We start from the raw sequence: 17706 nt of genomic DNA, 5'->3' as shown, positions 1-17706 counted from the left end.
GAGAGATTGACTTATCTCTATTTGAAGGGATGGGGCAGCCTCATGGAAGAGGTAGTAGTTGAGTCAGGCCTTGAATCCCTGGTGGAGTTTGGAGAAGGGGAAATTATTGGGGGTGGAATGATCCAGACAGAGGGAATGGCACAAGCTAAGACTGGGAAGCAAGAAGAAAAGGGGTGTGTGTGTGTGTGTGTGTGTGTGTGTGTGTGTGTATGCGCGCGCGCAAGTGCGCGTGCACACGGAGAGTTGGGAAGGCCACTGAGAGTGGAGCCTGACTATGGGGAGGGGCCCTCGGCAGGTGGAATTCACTCCTCCTGATGCCCCATGGATGTCCCTCCACAGCCATCTGAGTTGTCCATTCTCCTGGCTCCAGGGTTCCAATTCCCACCTAACAACCTAATTTCTACTTCGTGGGTTACAGAAGAGGTTACAGACATTTGAGAACAGCGTCCCACCCGTCCCTACTTCCACCCCCAAGTCCCTCACCTCAGCAGCAAGCTTTATTTTGGAATCTTTGCCCTGGCCCACTTGAGCCCTTTCCTCCCCCACAACTCTCTCCCTGTTTTCATGTCATGAAGAATTTGCTGATAGCCTGCAGTCCTAGGCGCCTAAATTGCAAAGAGACAAACACCTTTGTCTTGAAGAGCTTCACAGTCTGACCTGGACAATGGGTTGGCCAGTGACTGCAAACATAATTAGCTGTGAGTATTTGTAATGCAAAGACCTCCCACCTGGCAGTAATAAGAGTGAGAGGTCTCACAAAGGAGGCATCTAAGCTTCACTCTGAAGTCTGGCCAGGGGCTTGGTAGGCAGGTAAGGTGGCATTCAAGGCTGAGACAGAAATATAGCCAGAGGTGCAGAGGCCTGGGACAGCACAGCACGGCAGTCGGCAGTCGTGGTGGAGACAGATGGGAGAAAACCAGGCTGAAGGCAGAACTGAACTGGATTCGTTCTCTTGTCCCACATCTTCCTCTCATAGAAGGAAAAGGTGACTTTAGGGAAAGGATGTGATCTTGCCAAAGATGACCTGTGAGTCAGCGGCTGTGTGGACCTCCCCCTCAGCCTATTTCTTTTCCTGTTGCTGAATGTCAAAGCAGGAAGAGACCTAAGATGCCAACTCAGCCATGCCTTTTAGGGGAAACGGAAGCAATTACTTCTTCCTTGCTCTAAGAAAAGAACAAACAGCAACTCAACCTGAGATCTCTCCCAGAGAGGGGACAAACTTTGGCATCTGCTTCTGAAACGTTGGAATCATTCATTCATTCTTTTATCCATTTAGCAAACATTCAGAGAGCACCTACTCAGTGCCAGGTGTTGGGGGCAAAGAAAAGAATAAGACAGAGGCCCAGCCCTTGAATAGGGAGTCCACCGTTGGGAGATGCTACCAGAACTATTAGGATGCTGCCAGCCCTTCCCTCTGCCAGCTTCTGTCTGCATATACAATTCACTCACCTGGGGGTGCACAATTAAGACGGCAGAGACAGAAATGGGGTCTAAATTCTATCAAGATGAGCCATGCTTTGTTCTTCCCAGCCATCTTACATTGAGCTTTGTGCATGGCTCACGCTTAAATCGTGGAGACTACAGAATTCTGTCTTGCGGATGGCAGCTGCCCGCAATTCAGGAATGAATTCTTATTATGGGAAGCCCTGTCGTGAGGAATGTTGGTGATAAAATTACCAGTGCCTTCCTACCACCAGCCAAAGTCTAGGATGTGGCGATTGAACTTGGAACCACCACCAGATTGTTGGTCAGGTCTTTAGTATATAAAGAGCTCTGTACCAAGCTGTCCCCCTGGTTAGGGTAAGATGAGGTTGGACCATGAAATCATCTGTTACTGAAGTTATATGCACAGCATGGGACTTGCTGTGGAAGTAGCTAATCTCTGACCCCAGTCCGCTCCTGAAATTTTTGCATAGGGTGAATTTCCAGGATGCTCAGCTCTCTGTCAGCTTTCGGAGTTGCTCTCCTGCAAAAGTTAATCAACTCATTTGGCCTTATTTACTCATTTTCCTCCTGTTTCTCTGCCCTTTGGTAATCAAGACACAATAGGCGATTTAAAAAATAGTCCATCATTTTTACAAACTAATGGAGGAAAAATTATCCCCCATAGAAACCACCACCATTTATCTAGCTTTCTTTCACTGTTTAATCTGCACATAATTTGTGTTGATTGCATTAAAATAAGAATCAAGGTAGCTGCTGGATCAGGCAATCAGAGGCCTAGTCTGTATTGTGCTGTAATTTCTTGGTTGAAATGCTTCTGTCTAGATACTAGGTCTTGGGAAATGGGAGGCCTTTGCATTTTGGCATTTTCCTTAACCTCTGTTTATCTGTTGTGGTCTGTTCGTTCCACTGTAGGCTGAAGCGGGGCGGGGTGGCAAATACACAATTTGCATATCACAGTAATCGCATGTCTTCTCCGCCCAGCCTTCACAGGACCTCTTTCCTGTGCAGGAGGAAGCTGAGTCCCCAGCATTTCCATTCAGACAGTGACACCCTAGAAGAGCGCTTCTCGTTCATACTTAGAGTCTCGTCCATTCTTGTCTTCCGGTTTTCCCACTTTTTGCTTGTGACATTCACACTTCACCTTATTTCCAGGCCTGGGGTTAAGTGTAATCCAATGGACACAAATAAGTCAGTATATATATATATATATATATATATAATTTTTGTGCCACTATGTATTGATAGATGCATAGTTTAAAATATTTGCATTTTATTTTCCTTGGAGTTCTAGACAGATCTCTTTTCTTAACTGCCTAGGTCCCGCCATTGACTTGGAAAAAGTAAAGTCAGAATGTCTCGAGCCCGAGCCGGAGTTGCGGAGCACTTTCAGTGAGGAAGCAAATACGTCGTCCTATTACCCTGCTCCTGCACCTGTCATGGACAAGTATATCCTAGACAATGGCAAGGTAGTGTTTCAAGCTTAATGTCGATTCCCTGCAAGTGTTTTTAGTCAGAGTAAAGATGCAGAGTATGGTGGGGCTTCCGAGACGCAGCTTGACGGGGCGGCCTCCTGGCCCGGCCCTAGGCGACTATTTCCGGAATCCGTGTGTTGTAACTAGTGGACCTTTACTGGGACTTTTTCTTTGTCTCTCTCTTTTTTTTTTTTTACTATTGGGCCAAAACAACTGTAAAACTCAACTGACATTTAAAAATAGTTTATTACTGAGAAAAATTTAAAAAATGATGTTTTAATAAAAACTGCCTTACCCATCTGAAAGCAGATGCATAAAACTTCTAAGGTGAGTGACAGAGGAGCTGATTACAGATAGCAACTCAGTGCGTACCCGCTCACCACGTGTGAGTTATCTGTGTGTTCTAAGCCCTGTGCTACGTGCCAGGGAAGCAGCGGGCAATGAGACTTGCTCCTTGTCCCACGGGCACATTCAAGCTGAATGTGCAGCGGTGGTTGGCCCACAGTTCCAGGGCTACGTATTAACTCCTCAGCTTTTCTTTTAGACTCTTGTTGGGGGTCGACGGGGAGCATCATGAAAGAAAACCCAAGCACTATTAGTAATTAAAAGCAATGGAATAGCCTTTGGAAGTCTCAAAGTCACATGATGAGATAGCAGCAGGGCCGGAAGAAGACTGTCCCACCCTCCAGATGCTTCGTCTTGGAAGCAGTATGCTGGAGCGCTTGGTCTAGGCACTGCTCAAGTTCAGTGTTAGTGTTCTATTCCTGGCCACCATAGTGTGCATTCCAGACATCCCCCCCCCTTCTCCCCAAAGAATCATCTGAGTCAGGGCATTTTTCTTGCCTAATGCTTCAGAAGGTCTCTCTTTATCCACTTTTGTTCCCCAGTGGGTTGATGAGAAAGAAAAGGTTGTTGTATTTGGGTTCGTCCAGAGATATCCCTGGAACTGGCCAGAGTGAGCCAGAGCAAACATTGTCAAGCCGAGGAAATGAAGCCTGTTGGTCTTCAGGGCTCTCTTGGGTATGCTGCCATTCCCTCATCTCCCGCCGGGCGCTCTTCCCCTGCAGAGGCAGAACCAATGGGCCAGGCCATAGGCCCTTTCTGTGTTGCCCTCTTTCAGCTGATAGCCTTTAAAAGTCTGCTTTGCAGGGGAGAGGTAGCATGACAGAGGGGCAGCAGGAAGCCTGGAGCCTGACGTCTCAGCATAGCTCCGTCTCTGACCTATTTGTGCAGCCGAGGGCAGGTTCCTCCCTTCTCTAGGCCTCAGCTCCCCCGTCTGGAAGTGGCCGATGCTCCCTTAGGACATTAGTGACTCCATTATGTTTGGTAAACCCTTCCCAACTAAAGGTGAATTAAACAAAGGACTATTCTTTCTTCCTTGATTTCTTTTTCATCTTGATCACATGGTGGAATGACTAGAGGCATTTTCCTAAAGTAGCTTCCAAGAGAAATCTATGTCTTGCTTTGAAAACTGGACAATTTCTGAGAATTATAGGGGCTTCTTCTGCAAAGGTGTCGCTTTCCCTCCAAAAAAAAATGGATCTCTTAAATCTCATTTAATTTTTTCACACATCACTTGCACATCAAATCTGCAGAATGCCAATTTTGTTTTTTCTTTGGTTGTTGCCGATGTATTACTAACCTGACTTTTCTTTGCAACTAATTTGTAGTCAGGCAGGGAAAAGTGCTAAGGGAGAGCAAAGGAAGAGAACTTACTGGAAATGGATGGCAGCTTCCCGGGGCAGCGTCCCCCTGTCCCACAAGTGGCCCTCATTGTTCTCGGCTCGGCTGTCATTTCTGACTCTTCCCTCTCTTGCCTGCAACAGCAAAAGCCCTAATCTCTGCAAAGCCTGTGGCATTGGAATGGGGTCTGTTTCCTGGTAGGAAACTACTTTTGTCCTACAAAACATTTTACAAAGACATTTTTTGATCAAGCCCTATCCTACCAGATGTCATGTTTTTAATAACCTCTCTTGACACATCTTGGTCCAAAAGCGAATTGCGTTTTATGTGAATAGGGCTTGCCACAAAAGTTACTTTCTGATTTTGATGAAGCGTATTGCTTTCCTTTTTCTAACATATTTTATTTCAAAAACTCATTGACTCATAAAGCCACAAAGACCAATAAAGTTTAAATAGTCTAATTTATACATAGCACGCACGGGGAAACACATCCAGAGAAGAGACTTGTCTGCAGTTGTACAGCAGGTTAGAGGCAAGCAGGCAGGAACCGGAAGCCAAGCATTTTGGTCCCTAGGCCAGTGCTCTTCCCAGTCTATTCTGCGGCTCCCCTGCAGACTGGGCATTGCTTTAGGTGACCCTGAGCTTTGCTGGCCTCGGGGGCCCTTGCCCCAAATGCCCAGCCTATACCTGTGATTTGTCTTCCCTAGGATGCTTTCTGTGCTGTAAAGTTGGCCTTGTACTTGAGAGAATGGCAGAAAAGATTTTCTTCTCCAAGACACAGCAGCTCATCAGAACTGAAAGCCAGTGCCCTTAGAGCATATTAAATATACCATTGCTTTCTTACTTCGTGTCCAGACTAGTCCTGATCACTTTGTAGGGGACGGGAGAGGCAAAGCCTTGACCCCTCCCCAAGGACACAAACCTTGAAGGCCTGGTTTAGGTAAAGGGTTTTGTTAAGCTAGAAGCTTGGAGGGGATAGAACTTAGCCCTGGAGTTGTTAGGAGTGTTTTCTGGACTTTGGACTGGGGCTGGTAGGGTCAGCAGGTTGAAGGAGACATACTCCCTTCATTCATTCCTGGACAGGGGAGAGGCAAGAGGAGAGACATGGGCGGGGAAAGACGGCAAAGGAAGTAATAGTTATTGGAAGTGTGCTGTCCTGATGTTCTACTCAAGCTATCTCATTGAATTCTTAAAACACCTCCACAGATCAGGTGGTGTTCGGCCAATTATACAGCTGAGAAAAGGAAGGCTCAGAGAGGGGGAGTGACTTGCCCAGGATGCTCAACCAGTGAAGTAGAAGAGCCAGGATTCACACCCAGGAATGAAAGCATTCAGGAGCTTCCTGGAGTGGTGGACATACTAGAGAAAGGAAAGTTAGTCGGCTGGTTGGAAACAGGATTCTCAAGGGCCTTTCAAGCCAGCGGAGGAGGTGGGATTTGATGTGACAGGAAATAGGGAGCTGTTCAGGATTCCAGCGGTTGTCATGAAACTCTGTGTCTTTTTCACAGACCACTGGGTTCATCCAGTCAAAGAAGGGGGGCCGTGTTTCAAGGAAATCAGCCTGGCACTTCACAGGGTGGGTCAGAGGCCGCGGGGTCCGGAGGCAGGAAAACTAGCATGTGGCTTTTTTCCTGGGGTTTCCTGGGGCAGTCACAGGGGTGAACTGCCCCAGTGCTGGCCAGGGAGGTGACCCGGCAGGTACAAAGGAAAACTGCCTGGACACAGATGGATCTGCCATGACACTGGCCGCAGCAGGAAGGTGGGAGGGCATGGGTTTCTCGGGCATCCAGATTTGGGTTGGAACCTTGATTCCAAATTTTAGTGATAGTATGTCTTAGGAAAAATCATTTAGTCCCTGAATCTCTGTCCATGCCTGTGAAATGGGAACAAATTTTACCTATCTTTGTCTCTCAAGTGCATTATGAGGATAAGTAAACTGAAGCTACAATACCTGATTCATTATAGGTGCTCAAAAAATATTAGTGCCCCCCTTCTCTGGTAGAACTTTGGCTAAAATGACTCATCTTTGTTTTAACAACAACTTTTTAAATTATAGGAAAGCAAAGCCTGGGGTAGAACAGAACAGAGACCTTTGAAAAACCGAAGGTATCTTCCATCGCTACAGTTTTCTGATTCTGAATTTAATCTGGTTCACATCCCTTGTTTACCCCCCGTCTCTGGAGGCTTGTGTGGGTAGCTGCAGCGTATATCACCAGGGGAGCAGGGAGCAGCAGGGCACTTGTCCTCAGCATGCCTGATCTGGCACACAGACTGCCCACCTGCAGCTTAGACTGCAGAGAAAAGGCCAGACTTGACCTTGGGCTGGTGTTGCCCAGGCAGCACATCTCACTCCAGGGCTGCGCATCTTCCTGAGCCGTACGAACAGGTCTGCAGTCCTGCCGTTCGCCACACAGGTGCAGGGAGGCCGGCAGGTCTGGTTATCTGATAGCAGGCCTGCAGGGGTCTGAGCATCTTTGAGCAAAAAGAAGTCAGAGGTGGCAGGTGGATTGTTTACTTACTGACAGCCATGGGCGAGTGTGTTCCTTTTGTGTTTTTTTTTTAATGGTTGAAAAACCTCAGTAATTGGTAAAGGAAGAAGTGTTGTTGGCTGACCTGTCTGCTCACTGCGTAGTGCCCACCTTCCTTTCCAAGCCAAGCTTCAGTAGAAAGGTCTTTAATCATCTTTGAACACTGGGCGTGTGTATGTGTGTCTGTCAGACCAGAACTTCTCCTGAGACACCTCCTGGCCCGCCGTGCTGACGGCCTCGGGTCTTTCTGAAGACAAGGACCTTTGGCAGAGCCTTTCCATTCCTCTTAGAAAGTTTAGCTTATTAGCAGCTGTCTCGCCTCCACCCCCACGGAGGCCTTTTCGCCCTCCATACACTCAGCAGAAACACGATGTAAGTGACAATGTCAGAGTCAAACTCTATTTTTTGATGATTAATGTTAGCATATGTTTTCCGAGTTGTCGAAAGAGCCAGGAAGGAGAAAACATTTCGGAGCTTGTAGCTCCCTGCTTGAGCATGCTGGGCCTCCAGCACTTACTGACCCTGCACCGAGACTTTGAGTGCTGCCTCAGCCGGAAGCCTAAGACCGTGTCTGTTCTCTGTGCCCAGAATCGGACCGGGACACTGTGGTTGCATTTAATTTAGAATCCTTGGTGTTCTGAGCCAGAGGGAAGTTAAAAATGAAATCTAACTCTTCCAGTTCAAATTCACAGAAAACTGAAGCCAGAGATGGGAGAGGACCTGCACAAATATGTTCCAGTTAGTGGCAGAGCCTGGCCAGCTGTCCTCCCGCCCCAACTGGCAGGGTTTTCAACTTGGCTGTGCACTGGGATCCACTAGGGAGCTTTCAACCATCCTGGTGCCTGGCCCCACCCAGATGGAACAGATGAGACTCCCAGGGAGCGGGGTCCTGGCACCAGGCGTTTTTATAGCCAGCCAGGTGACCCTGTGTGCAACCATGTAGAGAGCCACTGTACTAGGAGGGTATGCATCCCAGGGTGTTTGCATGACAAGCAGAGAGGTCTCTCTGAAGTGTTGCAGAGAAGGGACTCACACAGATGTGCTCCTGCCATTTGGTCAGGCTCTGAGCGGCCTGTGACGACATGAGTGTAGTGTAGAGTTCAGGGTCTGCCACTTCATAGCTGAGTGACTTCTGACAAGTTGCTTCCCCTTTCTCAGCCTGGTTTTTCCATCTGAAATGGAAATAGTGTCCCAACACCTTCCTCCAGGGTTGCCAGGGAGATTTGAGGAAGTGGGTATAAAGCACTAGAATAAGACCTGGCTTTCAGTAAATGAGTGTTATTATTTCCCTTAAAGAAAGTTGACTCAGCATTTATGGGAAGAATCTCATATAGTTATGCAGGTGTGTCTTTTAAAGGACAAGAAGGGTTTCTAGCTGCCATCCTGTCCAACTAAACAGGTGCCCGCATCCTTACCCCTTTCAGGTCCATCTGGGAAGCGGGATTTGGGTTGATGAGGAGAAGTGGCACCAGCTACAAGTAACCCAAGGAGATTCCAAGTACACAAAGAACTTGGCAGTCATGATCTGGGGGACAGATGTTCTGAAGAACAGAAGTGTCACAGGAGTTGCCACAAAAAAAAAGAAAGACGCCGTCCCCAAGCCACCCCTCTCGCCTCACAAACTAAGCATCGTCAGAGGTAGGTCACTGCAGCCTGGTCAGATGCACCGTGGAAGGATGCATCAGGCACAGTTCAGCTCAGCAAACCCTACTGAGGCCTGTTTACCCCAGGCTCCGGGGTGGGCACAGGGACAGCTCACCTTTAACAGAGACAATGAGCTGTGGACATAAGACAGTGCAGGGAGCTAGCATGGGAGAGGGACATTGTGTCAAGGGAGTTAGTTCTCAGGGGAGGAGACCCCTAGCTGGAAAATCGGGGAAGGATTCCTGGCAAAGGGGTCACTGAATTGGGCCTTGAAGGATGCATCAGACATGGAGATACACGTGTGTAAAGAGAGATTCCTCCGGAGGCAGAAGCACCCGGAACAAAGGCATGGGGATGGGGAAGGAGCGCTGCTGTGTCCAGAGAGAGCAGAGGTCAAGTTGGGGTGACGCAGTTTGTGGAGCCCCAGCATCCTGCCCGCAGCAGTTAACAAGACAAAGACTTGCTGAGGGGCACTGTTCTCAGTATCCGTTCTGGTGTTTGGGGGAGGCTGGGGGGAGGCAAAGAGACATGGTATCATTCGTCTCCCTAAAGACATAGCTACATCCTAGACGCTTTGATTTTCTTTTCCTTCCTTCCTTCCTCCTTCCTTTCTTCCTTCCTTTCTCCCTCCCTCCCTCCCTCTCTCCCGTCTTCCCTCTTTTTTTGTCTCTCCCACCCTCTCTCCCTTCAGTCACTGAGCTCGTATCCTTTGCCAGGCCCTCTACTGGGTATTGAGGACACAAAGAGGGATAAGGCACAGCTTCCATCTGTAGGGAGCTCCCAGTCTCATGGGGAAGGTGAGCACGAGAACAGCTAGTTACTGTACCGATAGTTCAATGCGCAGAGGTGGGCAGGTAGTACCCAGGAGCAGAGAGGATGCTGTGGTACTTGCTGAGTTTTCTGAGCACTCACTATGTTTCAGGTTCTGGGCTTTGTTCTTATGGTTCTGTTTTAAAAATACTTTTACGTGTGTTAACTCATTTAATTCTCATAATAGTAGCCCATAGTAGGAGTCTCCTATTTTACAGATGAGGAAACAGAGACACAGAGATATTAAGTGACTTGCCCAGATCGTATAGCTTGTAGGGGTAGAGCCGGGGTCCCAGCCAGAAAGGCCGGCTGCAGAAGCTGTGTTCCTAGCCGCCCGTCTCTAAGTGTCCAGTTTTGATGAAGGAAGTAAGGCACAATTAGTCACAACATGGATTTTGAGCAGGCCCTGTGCCAGGTTTTGGGACCAATGACAAATATGTCCAGGAACAAGTCAGGTGATTTCAGGTACTGATGAGGGCTGTGGAGATCATCCTGTGACATGGAAGGACGCAGAGGCCCGTGTCAGCGGGGCAGGTGGGCGAAGGCCCGTTTGAGGAGGTGCATGGGAGCTGGGTGTGGAGGAGGCAGCCCCGGGAAGGCCTGAAGGTCGCTGAGCAGGTGGGACAGACAGCAGGTACAAAGGCACCCTGAAGGGATGCAGAAGCCCAGCGACTGCAGTCATGAGTGAGGGGGGAGTGAGGTCAGGGCGGTGGGCGAGAGCCAGTCTGGGAGGGCCGTGCGGGACGCAGAAAGCAGCCTGCATTTTCTCCACTTGCAGGAGAAAGGCAGTGGAGGTCTTCCCATCAGGCAGTGGCCAAATGGGAGATCAGTTAGGAGGTTGGTGCAGTGGCTTTGGGGAGAGATGGTGGTACCGTGGACCAAGATTATAGCAGTGAGAGGGAGAAGGGGGTTCAGATCTGGGTGTATTTTGGAGGTCAAGGTGGCAGGACACAGACAGATTAGCTGACCAGCCTGAGGCCACAGCTACAAGGTTTTAGAGCCTGGATTCTAACCCACACCCTAGATGCTGGTCTGGGGCTTGTGCCACTGTAGCAAGCTGCCTCCCTTGCCTGGCTGACTCATGGTTAATTGATTTAGGCAGCTACTTATTTTTAGACAGTCAGAGGTAACCTTTAGTTTGTCTGCTGTCTGAACTGGTAGAGCTTAATTTGGGAGGTCACCCTGAGATAAAGGCTCTCCGGGGTGGGGGGGCAGCCCTGGCCCGCCTGGTAGGTGGCTGACCTCTGACTCCGTGATACAAGTCGGACTGTGACTCAGCAGGACCCAGGTGCCCTCGAGTGACCGGCTGCCCTTCCACTGCCACGTGGTGTGAGTCATCTGCAGTGTGTCTGCCTCGGGGGCCAGTCTGGCCCAGTGGGATTCATCTGCACGTCCTCGTGGCCTCGCACCGGGCCTGGTCACAGGAGGAGCTCAGCAAACAAGGGCTGAACGAGTGACTCTGAGACCTGCCCGCATGCTGATCCCCCGACAGACCCTTGGTGTGATTTTTTGTAAATCTCTTTCCCTTTGTATCTCAGTTTCCTCAGCTGAACACTCGCCTCTTAAAACAGTTGAGAGGGCTGTCTCAGATTATGGTTTGCCAATGGTTGTTCGAGGTGTGAAAAGAAGTTATCGACCTTTTTGACAGGTGAGCTGACTCTGTGGAGCCAGTGTGACCGCAGGGTGGTCACAGCACTGAAGTTCATGGTTGTTCAGTGCTTTTCAGCTTCCAGGCCCTCCCCTGTCAGCTCCCAGTGCAGTGTGATGGAAAATAGGAAGTGGAACCAGGTGTCCAGCGCCTGGTGTTGAGCCCCGGCTCTGCACTAGTTTAACTTTGATCTTACCCTGGGTCGTGTCATGGTTTCGTTTCCCCAAGCCCAGTGTAGCGTCAGCACCCAGTAGATGCCTGGTGTCCCCACCACACTCCCAGTCCTGGCTTCCCAGTGGACCAAATAGGCATCTTTACTGTTCTGCAAACCCCATGCAGATGATGTTCTATGAGGCTAACCTAGTGCCCAGGGCTACAGAACAATCTGGAAGAAAATACCTCAGCTTTGTGGCTTGGGGCCATTGCAGATTCACTGTCTTCAAGCCTTCAAGCTCCTCGAGGTTCCCCTCACTGGTCCGCCCCGCCACTTTCCAAGCTCTTTTCAAGCCTTCTCTACTTGCCTCAAACACAGCCGTCCACGCCTCTCTCAAAAGATGGCCTTGTCTCTTCCTTCACCCAGGGAAAGAAATGGAACTCCCACAGCTTTGAACCCCCACATCCACAGACCTAACTGTGTCCCCCGTTCTTCTGCCTCGTGCCTCCAAAGGAGTGTACTCCTTTGGGGCTGGCTGTTCTTTTCCTCGGGATCCCCACCCACCCGCCTTCCCGAGGACCTTGTTCCTCCAGTTACATTCCTGTTCTCCTGTTCCTTCCCGGCCTCACTGAAATGTGCTCTGACTACTCATTCCTTAAAAAACAAAGCCACTAGAGGCCACCGCCACCCCCCAGCTGCTGCCGTGTCTCTCTTTTCCTTTTCACCTCTGGGTTTCTTGCAAAAGTCACCCACACTCATCGCCTCTGTTCACAGGTAACTGCCCAGCCCTCCACTTAATCTGTTCTCACCTCCCTATATCCAGGGCCCGTCTCACCTCCTGCCCGTCACTGTGGGACATGACTACTCCTCCTTCACTGAGAAGCCCGTGCTGCACACTCTGGATTTCCTCCTGCCCGCCTGGCCTCCTGTCCACCAGTGGGCTCCTCTTCCACTGCCCTCTGCTCTGTCTCCAGCCCTCTTCTCTGCAAAGCTTTCCTCAGCTGAGTTCGTGGCCCATGGTCCCCATTGCCCTTAGTGTGCCCATGGCCCTGGGGTGAAACCCACGCTTCCCGCGCTGGCTGGTGTCTGGTGACCTGGCCTCTGGTGACCCCTCTGACCTTGTCTCTCACTGCCCGTCCCATTCCTTTCTGGGGCATGAACCACAGAGGCCTTCTTCCAGGTCCTTCCTGATCCGGCTGCCTTGAGAACCTCCCTTCAGAAAGCCTCCCCTGCCCTCTTAGCCCCGAGTGCCTTGTGCCTCTGTTCTCTTCTCACTGCGTCTTTGCCTCCCTGGAGGCCCAGTCCAGCTGCAGCCTTTGAGCACACATGTGCTTGGCTGCCATGCAAGTGAAGGAGAAGGAAACTGACTTGCCCAAGGCCTTACAACTGGCAAGATCAGAGCCAGCGGAAGTGAGCTGGCAGGCGCCCCTGGTCTCCAGAGGTCCCCTGTCGTGCAGTGTTTATTTACTTATTCACTACAGCCACACTGGCTTGAAGTCTGTCTCCCACCCCCCAGAAACCCCCTTTTGGGGCTTCATTATTTGAGCTCTCCCAGATTGCGTTTGACTGGCTTTTCCCATGCAAGCCGTCTGCTGGGTTGAGACTGTTTGTATTTATTTTGTATGATTTTATCACATTCAGCCACATTTGCCGTGTACAAATGGCAGAAGCCTTGATGCTCGCAGGGCTGGTGAGAATTTTCTATTCTCTGATTATAAAGCGCAGCTTACCGGCTAGCAGGGGGGTGGGTGAACATGGACGCTGCTGGAGGAGGGAACGCAGGAGGGCTGGCGGACAGGCTCGCTTTGGCGTCGGGCTCCAGAATGACAGCTAAACCTTATTAAAGGTCAGATGACCTTCTGCAGCGTGTCTGAGTTTTCCAAATGAGCCCCAGCGTTGAGTTCTGGTTAATTTTAATAACTTTTTTTAATAGGACACATTAGCGCCATTATAAACCTTGTTAATTAAGCAGTAATCTCAAATGCTCCCTTGCAGAGGGAGACATTCCTGGCAGCTGCAGATGATTGATATCTAGAGTGTCCCGAAAGCCTCTTCATCACCCCGAGGCGCCGCTCGGCGCCCTCACCCCGGGAGGGGAGTGACTGGAGTGCCGGGGAGGCCTCTCTGGAAACCGCCCTCCACACGCTGCTTTCTCTTCCCACGTCTTCTCCAACTCACACCAGGGGCTCTGGGGGCCATGCACCCACTCCCCTCCCTCCCCTGTCCCTCTCCTCGGCCTCTTTACCACATCACTACCTTCCGGGGACTCAGAGCTGGAGGAAGGTCCCTAGGGTATCTGGTTTGACATCCTGCTTTCCTAGCTCATGAAACTGAGACCCAAGGAGGTTCCCAGGAGCAGTGGCACAGCCGCTAGGTTTAGAGCCAGACACCTGAACTTCAGAACAGGTCTCAGGACAGGTGTCTCCCTCGTGTGCTTCGGGTTTGAGCAAGGTCACTGTGAGTGTCCACCTTCTTCTTGCCCTGGGCTAGAGGGGGTGGGGGGGTGCCCAAGTGTTCCATTCTGTAGGGAAGACAGCGTGATTGCAGTTTTATTAGACTCTGACGAGTGCTTTGACAGAGAAAGAGCCGGGCAAGTGTGCGAGCACAGAGCTGTAAGCAGAGTGGCGTCTCCTAACTCAGTCCAGTAGATTCCAAGAAGGCGGTGTGGGGAAGAATGACTAGGAGTCAGGCAGGTGGAGGATGGGGCCAGGGTAATCTGAGAAGAGAAGAGCAAAGGCCCTGACTTGTGGGACAGTCTGGAATGAGGAGGTGGATAAAGCTGGTGGATGAAAGCAGAGTGACTGGGGATAGACAGAGCCCCTCCCTTCTTGTCTGGGTCCCTAAGGAAAGGCCAAGACAAGTGAAGATTAGTGGGGCTTGGGAGTGGTCAGGAAGTAGTGGAGTCAATAAAGGCTTTCAAGGCTTCTCTGTGCAAAAGCCCTCTCGGTGGGGAGGAGAGGGTGGGTGCCTTGGAGAAAGAACGCCTGTAGCGTGCACCCTTGCAGCAGGAATGGCCCCAGGAGGCAGGCTGGCCACATGCCCAGGGAAAGGTTCAGAGGTGGGGGGAGGCCGCAGTGGATTCTGCCCATACCCCCTCCCTCTGTCCAGGCCTCAGGCTCCTCGCATGTAAGTGCGGGTTAGCTCAAGTCAGTCGCTGAGATCCCCTCTAGCGCTGACGTTCTGCCTCTGTCGGACGATTACCTGCCACGGGCTGGCCTGGTACACCGGATTTTGTTCATCCTCTGTAGCAATTCCTTAAGACTGGGTTGTCATTCCTGTTTCACAGGTGAGGAAGCTTAGGTTCCAGGAAGTTAAAAGTCTTGCCGGTGAAGACAAACCCTCATGGTGCATTCCCGACCCTCTTAAGTCTAGGATGTTTATGTCCCCTCAGGTTTTGCTGGAAAAACGTTAATGGATTCATTCATTTAACAGATATTTATTTAACTTGCCCTCTTCCATGCACTATTCTGGGTGCTGGGAGTGAACCGTTGTATATACATTAAAGAATCGTAAGACCCATTTAGGTGTAGTATTCCTCTCAGTTTTAAGAAGGCTTGCAGAAAGTTTACCTCAGATGCCCCAGGCAGCCTTAAAAAGATGCACTTTGATTTGTCATCCCCGTTGGTGGGGTGAGGAATCGGGATAACAATGTGCCCCTGGTCCCAGGCCAGGGAGTAGGCTGTAGCCGGGCTCCGGCTCCGGGCAGGCCCGCATCCCAGCACGCGGCAGACTCCGTGCGAGCGACTGTCCTCAGCCTCATCAGCAGTCGCCACAACGGGGCCCCACTTCACACCCACCAAGCAGGTTGTCAGAGTCTTGCTTACCTGATAAGGCCGAGCACTGTCCTTGAGGACCTTGCTCTGGGGAACGCCAGGCAGCAGGACCACTTTGTGAAGTGGTTCTAGGCCCCACCTCGTGAAGTCGAACGTGCACCTACCCTGACATCAGCAGCACCCCTCCAGGGCCAGTGCTGGGGCATTGCCTCACCAGGTGCCCAGGGGACATACGCCCGGGTGCTTGTGATCACAGAACACTGGCAGTGACCCAGGCGTCCATTGACAGTACAATGGACCAGCAGATTGTGGAACAGACTTACAATAAAACACTGCCCGCCGGTGAAAGTGAATGGCATGCAGCTATACACTTGAACATGGGTAAATTTCAAAACTGTAATATTGAGCAAAAAAAAGAAAGAAATGTATATACAATATGGACACACTTATAAAAAAGTAAAAAAAAAAATTACAGGGAAAAGTAAACAATTATATTATTTAAGGATGTATGCATCTGTGTTATTAAAAGGGATAGAAAAGCAAAACTTGAGGAGAGTGGTTACTTCCAGTGAGGGTGAGGAGAGGGTGGAGCGGGGCTGGGGCAGCCTGGGGCTCCAGAGCCACGATCAGTGTCTTGTTAAGCTGAATGGTGGGCACATGGCTGTGTTATCATTATTTGAAGGGGTAAACTTACAGTATATACGTATTCTTTTCTATGTACATTCTGTGATGAAAATTTGAAAATACCGTGCCAGATAAGTGAATTGGTACTTGGGAAGTGTGTCGGGAGGCACATTTTCTACCCACCCCCCAAAAAACGATTTGTACTCCACTGACCATTAATCCCTGGCCTTCTTGTTTCTCTTCCCTGTCCAGAGTGTTTATATGACAGAATAGCACAAGAAACTGTGGACGAAACTGAAATTGCACAGAGACTCTCCAAAGTCAACAAGTACATCTGTGAAAAAATCATGGATATCAATAAATCTTGTAAAAATGAAGAACGAAGGGAAGCAAAATACAATTTGCAATAAACTTTGGATTTTTCATAAAGCTGTCTCGTTTTCCTTGCACGGTGTGTGGTTTGCGGGCGAGGGTGCCGTCTGGCTCAGACCGAGCATGCATGGTGGGGAACGGGCCGTGAGCCGTAGGACGCCCGGGTCGGCGGCGTGCTCTGAACTTGGACTTCCCACTGCAAAGAATGCAGGTGGATCTGCTGAGACACAGGCAGCAGCCTGGCACCCGTGTCGTTCTGGGGACGGGGAAAGCGTGATCGCTATGGCGGGGGGTAGAGTGTCTCTGCCTCGCCTGTCACTTGGCCCAGAATTTGAACTGACATTTTTACCACTCAAGGACTTCTCTCTCTGTACCTCTATTTTGTTCTACAATAAAGCTCCATTAATTCTTTGATATAGGCAATCATTTTCCTCATTTATTTAAGGGTATTAAGTGCACAGTGGAGGTGGCCAGTGTCCTTTGAGGGGTGGAACAATCAGGAAGGAGGCAAAATTCCTATGGGACGTGGTTGCCGACTGCAGATGTGAAAGGCTGTCTCGGCAGCGGGTCACTTTCTCCTACTTCACGGGACGGATCTAGGACCAGTCGCCCTTCTCACTCAAGGCGATTGGAGATTCAGCTTCCCGGATAACTCAAGTCGATCTTTGTGCAGGGGTGGGTGGGGGCCGGGGATGTTAGATGTGGCCCAGGGTTACCGTCAGGAAGCTGGGGGCAGGCCACCTGCTGTCAGCTCGTTCCTCTCATCTTGTATCTCAGATGATCTTTCGAGTTACACCATTTTTTATCTCATTCAGTAACTGAGCCTCAAAGGTGCCTGGTGTGCAGCCTGGCAAACCACATGTGATCTTCCTGTTGATTTGCGCTTTCTTTTCCGTAATGCCTGTGAAGTCAGCATGGTATATTGGAAATAGCAAGGGTGCGGGGCTGAGCACCTGGGTTTCAGGCCTTGCTGCCCTGCTTGCCCTGGGCTTAACCTAAGATTTTCCGTTCCGTAAGAAGGAGATAATATCTACCTTTCAGAGTTGCCATAAGGATGGATATGTATATATGTATATGTGTATACACACACACACACACACATACACATATATGGCTCAATAAATGTTGGCAATCATTATTTTCTTAATTTCTGGTTATCAGCCTTCAGGCATTGGCTGGAAGACGCTGGCCTCTCGTTTCTCTGATGGGTTACCTCTAGACCATGAAACCGTTGGTGGCCTGTAAGCCACAGCTCTGGGTCACGGGGGCAGGGCAGGGGGGCAGCTGCCTCTGTGAGGAATTTTATCCTAGTAAATTAAATGATTCTCCATAATGTGAAATACTATATGCTCACTAATAAAATGTGTAGATGGGAATTTCCTTTTATGGTATTTTCCCAGCTCTTGTCCAAACTAGCGGTGTGATCTTGGACCAATCACTTAACTTCTCAGAGTCCCTATCAGTGTAATGAGGAGAATAATGCCTGTGGCACGGGCTGTGTGGGTGATTAAATGATGACAGTGGCTGCAACAACAGATACTTAAAATGTGCC

The 17706-nt window shown here is 50.0% G+C and overlaps 1 protein-coding gene across 8 annotated transcripts in view; it reads left to right on the top strand.

Annotated features, from left to right (window-relative positions):
* LOC114496646 (BEN domain-containing protein 5) overlaps positions 1-17706 on the top strand; it is a 1079970-nt gene that overhangs the window by 873887 nt on the left and 188377 nt on the right. The window contains exons 4-6 of one of the 8 annotated variants that reach the window (XM_028512268.2): positions 2764-2912; positions 8554-8767; positions 16035-16568. The exons of 5 other annotated variants lie outside the window; for them this stretch is intronic. In XM_028512268.2, the coding sequence (XP_028368069.1) occupies positions 2764-2912; positions 8554-8767; positions 16035-16192 (521 nt within the window). In that variant the 3' untranslated portion in view covers positions 16193-16568. Of the gene's footprint in view, positions 1-2763; positions 2913-8553; positions 8768-16034; positions 16569-17706 lie in introns of those variants that run through there. 2 more of the 8 variants (XM_036026059.1, XM_036026060.1) reach the window with 2 other exon arrangements.

This window comes from Phyllostomus discolor, chromosome 5, assembly GCF_004126475.2.
Source record: "Phyllostomus discolor isolate MPI-MPIP mPhyDis1 chromosome 5, mPhyDis1.pri.v3, whole genome shotgun sequence".
Lineage (NCBI taxonomy): Eukaryota > Metazoa > Chordata > Mammalia > Chiroptera > Phyllostomidae > Phyllostomus > Phyllostomus discolor.
This window is presented reverse-complemented; position numbering and strand designations above follow the sequence as displayed.